Source organism: Neovison vison, chromosome 7, assembly GCF_020171115.1.
Source record: "Neovison vison isolate M4711 chromosome 7, ASM_NN_V1, whole genome shotgun sequence".
Lineage (NCBI taxonomy): Eukaryota > Metazoa > Chordata > Mammalia > Carnivora > Mustelidae > Neogale > Neogale vison.
The window spans coordinates 113,833,548-113,838,485 of NC_058097.1; the positions used below are offsets into that span (position 1 = coordinate 113,833,548).

At 42.1% G+C, this 4,938-nt stretch overlaps 1 protein-coding gene across 1 annotated transcript; it reads left to right on the top strand.

Annotated features, from left to right (window-relative positions):
• Positions 1–3,425: 3,425 nt before the first annotated feature.
• Positions 3,426–4,355, top strand: LOC122914041 (olfactory receptor 8A1). Its single transcript, XM_044260682.1, has one exon. It carries the CDS (start codon positions 3,426–3,428, stop codon positions 4,353–4,355), a length of 930 nt encoding a protein of 309 aa, XP_044116617.1.
• The last annotated feature ends 583 nt before the right edge of the window (positions 4,356–4,938 follow it).

Sequence of the window (4,938 nt, forward strand, 5' to 3'; positions counted from 1 at the left end):
TCCATCGTGTGTGTATGTATCTATATATAGATATGTATATAGATATATCTACTACATCTTCTTTATCCATCCACCTGTCAATGGACATCTCAGCTCTTTACACAGTTTTGCTATTCTGGATATTGCTGCTATAAACGCTGGGGTGCAGGTGCCCCTTTGGATCACTACATTTTTATCTTTGGGGTAAATATCTAGTGGTGCAATTGCCAGGTTGTAGGGTAGTTCTATTTTTAACATCTTGAGGAACGTCCATTCTGTTTTTCCAAAATGGCTCTACCAGCTTGCATGTCCACGGATAGTGTAAGAGGGTTCCCCTTTCTCTGCATCCTCTCCAGCATTCTTTATTTCCTGACTTGTTAATTTTAGCCATTCTGACAAGTGTGAGGTAATATCTCATTGTGGTTTTGACTTGTATTTCCCTCATGCCAAGTGATGTGAAGCATTTTTTCATGTGTCTGTTGGCCGTTTGGATGTCTTCTTCAAAGATATGTTTGTAATCTCTTCTGCTCATTTCTTGGCTGGGTTATTTGTTTTTTGGGTGTTGACTTTGATGAGTTTTTTATAGGTCTTGGATATTAACTCTTTATCTGGTATGTCATTTGCAAATATCTTTTCCCGTTCCATAGGTTGCTTTTTAGTTTTGATGACTGTTACCTTTGCTGTGCAGAAGCTTTTTATACTGATGAAGTTCATTTCTGTTTTTGTTTCCCTTGCCTTTGGAGATGTCTAGCAAGAAGTTGCTGCAGCCAAGGTCAAAGAGGTGTTCTCAAGGATTTTGATGGATTCCTGTGTCACATTGAGGTCTTTCATCCATTTTGAGTTTATCTTTGTGTCTGGTGTAAGAAAATGGTCCAGTTTCATTCTTTTACATGGGGCTGTCTAATTTTCCCAGCACCATTTGCTGAAGACACTGTCCTTTTTCCATTGGATATTCTTTCCTGCTTTGTTGAAGATTAGTTGACTGTGGAGTTCTGTATTCTCTCCTCTGAGTTCTCTGTTCTTTTCTACTGATCTGTGTCTGGCTTTGTGCCAGTACCGTACTTTCTCGATGATTACAGCTTTGTAGTGTAGCTTGAAGTCTGGCATTGGGGTGCCACCAGCTTTTGTTTTCTTTTCCAAAATTCCTGTGGCTATTTGGGGTCTTTTCCCATTCCATACAAATTTCAGGATTATTTGTTCCAGCTCTGTGAAGAATGTCAATGGTATTTTGATAGGGATTGCATTGAATGTGTAGATTGCTCTAGATAGCATAGACATTTTAACAATATTTATTCTTTCAATCCATGAGCATGGAATGTTTTTCCATTTTTCTTTGTGTCTTCCTCAGTTCTTTAGTAAATATTCTGTAGTTTTTACGGTATAGATCCTTTACCTCTTTGATTAGGTTTATTCCTAGGTATCTTATGGTTTTGGGTGCAATTGTAAATGGAATCAATTCCTTAGTTTCTCTTTCTTCTGTCTCATTGTTTTTGTATAGAAATGCAATTAGTTTCTATGCATTGATTTTATATCCTGCCACTTTGCTAAATTCCTGTATGAGTTCTAGCAATTTGGGGGCGGAGTCTTTTGGGTTTTCCACATAAAGTTTCATGTCATCTGTGAAGGGAGTTTGACTACTTCTTTGCCAATTTGGATGCCTTTTATTTCCTTTCATTGTCTGATGGCTGAGGCTAGGACTACTAGTACTATGTTGAAAAATAGTGGTGACCGCGGGCATCCCTGTCATATATCCGACCTTAGGGGAAAAGCTCTCCATTTTTCCCCATTGCAAATGATATTCACTGTGGGCTTTTCATAGATGGCTTTTATGATATGATATATTCTCTCTATCCTTATACTGTGGATAGTTTTAATGAAGAGAGGATGCTGTATTTTGTCAAATGTTCTTTCTGGATCTATTGAGAGGATCATATGGTTCTTGTCTTTTCTTTTCTTAATGTAATGTATCACATTAATTGATTTGTGGATGTTGAACCAACCTTGCAGCCCAGGGATAAATCCCACTTGGTCGTGGTGAATAATTCTTTTAATGTACTGTTGGATCCTATTGGCTAGTATCTTGGTGAGAATTTTGGCATCCCTGTTCATCAGGGTTATTGGTCTGTAATTCTCCTTTTTTGATGGGGTCGTTGTCTGGTTTTGGGATCAAGGTGATGTTGGCCACATAGAACGAGTTTGGAAGTTTTCCTTCCATTTCTATTTTTTGAAACAACTTCAGAAGAATAGGTATTAGTTCTTCTTTAAGTGTTTGTTAAAATTCCCTTGGGAAGCCCTCAGGCTTCCGTAGTCAACAAAAAATATCTTGGAATGCAAGGACTCCATCAGAGGTGAGGAAAAGCTTCATTGCCCTGCAGTTTGCAATCAGTGAGACATGGCTTTGGGCTACAAAACCAAAGTAGCTCTGTCAGAGAAGGATTAGGCTTGGAGTTTAAAGAAGCAAAAACCTAGGGAAAGCCTTGTGCCCTGTATGGACATTGGTCAGACCCAGGTCCCAAGCTGCAAGTTTCAGGAGCAGAGTGGCAAGCAGGATACACAGCTCGCTATTTCTGGTAACAGTTTCAGGATGTGGCAGCCGCTAAAGAGCATGACAGGATGTGTTGCGAGGGTTTTTTTTTAAATGTTGCTGAATTTTGTGCAAGCTTGTCATCTCAGGCTGTGCTGACTGGTTTTGTTCCCTGTGGTCATTTGGCCTGATTAAAATTTTAGTTTTTCTCCCTTGACATGAAGGCACCCAACTTGCCTGTCAGCCATTACTGTCAAATTACTGGGGCCTCTTGTCCTCATCTCCATCTTTCAGATACAGACGCCGACTTGTCACTCAGTGACACAATTGTAATTGCTGTACTATCCTGACACTGTGTGGATTTGAGATGGGTATTTGTGCATTCACACTAGAGACTATTTGGGAATTGCACAGATGACAAGGACATTTTATTTCTGAAGCAAAATACATCTCCAAGTACAAACTATGAAAGATGCTGCTTGTTACCTATAGGTTAGAGGTTCTCAAACCTAAGCACACAGCATCACTTGGAGAGAGTGTTAAACCCAGATTGCTTCCCCCTGCTCCAGGATTTCTGATTTGGTAGGTCCTGGGTGAGGCTTGAGGGTTTGTATCTCTAACATGAGGCTGATGCTGCTGATCCAGGGACAACAATTTCAGAACAATTGCTGTAGGATATTTGAGAAATATACAAGGGGTGAACGTCCCAGATCTTTTTCCCCTCATCCTCATGATCTTTGAAACACCCAGAGGCTAGTCTTTCTCCCAGCAAACTGCAAGGTGAGGAGAAGATTCATCCGGAAAGAGCCCAGGATCGTCCAGCCGAGCCCAAGTGCTCAAAACTAACTTCATCTGAAAGTCAAAGATGCAGCCTTTCATGGGATCTTCTCTCCCATCCCCACAGGGCCTCCAAAACAGGAAAATGGCTGCAGAAAATCACTCTACAGTGACCGATTTCATTCTCAGGGGATTGACAAATCAGCTAGAGCTCCAGCTCCCCCTTTTCTTCCTCTTCCTTGGGATCTACTTGGTCACCATGATAGGGAACTTGGGCATGTTCACACTGATCTGTCTGAATCCTCAGCTTCACACCCCCATGTACTACTTCCTTAGCAATCTGTCATTTGTGGACCTCTGCTACTCCTCTGTCATTACCCCAAAAATGTTGGTGAACTTTGTGTCAGAGAAGAACACCATCTCCTATGCAGGGTGCATGTCACAGCTCTACTTCTTCCTTGTGTTTGTCATTGCCGAGTGTTACATGCTGACAGTGATGGCCTATGACCGCTACGTCGCCATCTGCAGCCCTTTGCTCTACAATGTCATCATGTGCCGTCAAGTCTGCTCCCGGCTGGTGGCTGTGGTCTATGCCATGGGGCTCATTGGCTCAACAATAGAGACTGGCCTCATGTTAAAACTGTCCTATTGTGAGCTCTTCATCAGTCACTACTTCTGTGACATCCTCCCTCTCATGAAGCTCTCCTGCTCTAATACCTATGATATTGAGATGACAGTCTTCTTTTTAGCTGGATTCAACATCATAGTCACCAGTTTAACAGTCCTTGTTTCCTACATCTTCATCCTCTCCAACATCCTCCGCATCAGCACCACAGAGGGCAGGTCCAAAGCCTTCAGCACCTGCAGCTCCCACCTTGTGGCTGTGGGGATGTTCTATGGATCTACTGCGTTCATGTACTTAAAACCCTCCACAGCCAGTTCCCTGGCTCAGGAAAACGTGGCCTCCGTGTTCTACACCACAGTGATCCCCATGCTGAATCCCCTAATCTACAGCTTGAGGAATAAGGAGGTAAAGGCCGCCATGCAGAAAACACTGAGGAGAAACGTGTTTTGAGGTTAAATGTTACTCTTTCTCAATTTTAAAATTAAGTTGTTTTAATGCCAGAGGGAAGCTCCCTGAATGCTTACCCAACCATGACGGGAAATGGGTGCTTGACTACATGGTTGGATGAATGCCTCCTCCCCTTCTTCCGTCTTCCTTCCCTCCCTCTCCTTTCTGTTTGAAATCAGATGACTTCAAGTTCATGTTTTCTTTCACTTGAGATCCATTTTTTCTGTCCTGGACCCTTTGGTAAACATTTAGTATCTTAACTAGAATTTAACATAAATTTTAAACTTTCAGCATTGAGTTTGAAAGTCACCCATTGTTTTATTACCTTCCCTACAGAAAATATTACTCAACCCAATTCTTTTGTGTGTGTGTGTGTGTGTATGTGTGTGTGTGCGCGCGTGCGTGCGCCAGGGAGTGTACAAAGAGAGGTGAATGTGAAAGTCACTGAGAAGGGAGACACAGCTACTTGCTCATCCAGACCTCCTCTCCTCTCTTCACTCCTCTCTACTTGTTCCTGCCCGAGCACCTCTGCATGATCCCTTTATGTAATTTCATAGCAACAATAAAAGTAGTTAAGAGCCAGTCA

Bases quoted from the DNA above. Each gene is read 5' to 3' on its own strand.
- LOC122914041 (XM_044260682.1), top strand. From the start codon at position 3,426: ATGGCTGCAGAAAATCACTCTACAGTGACCGATTTCATTCTCAGGGGA.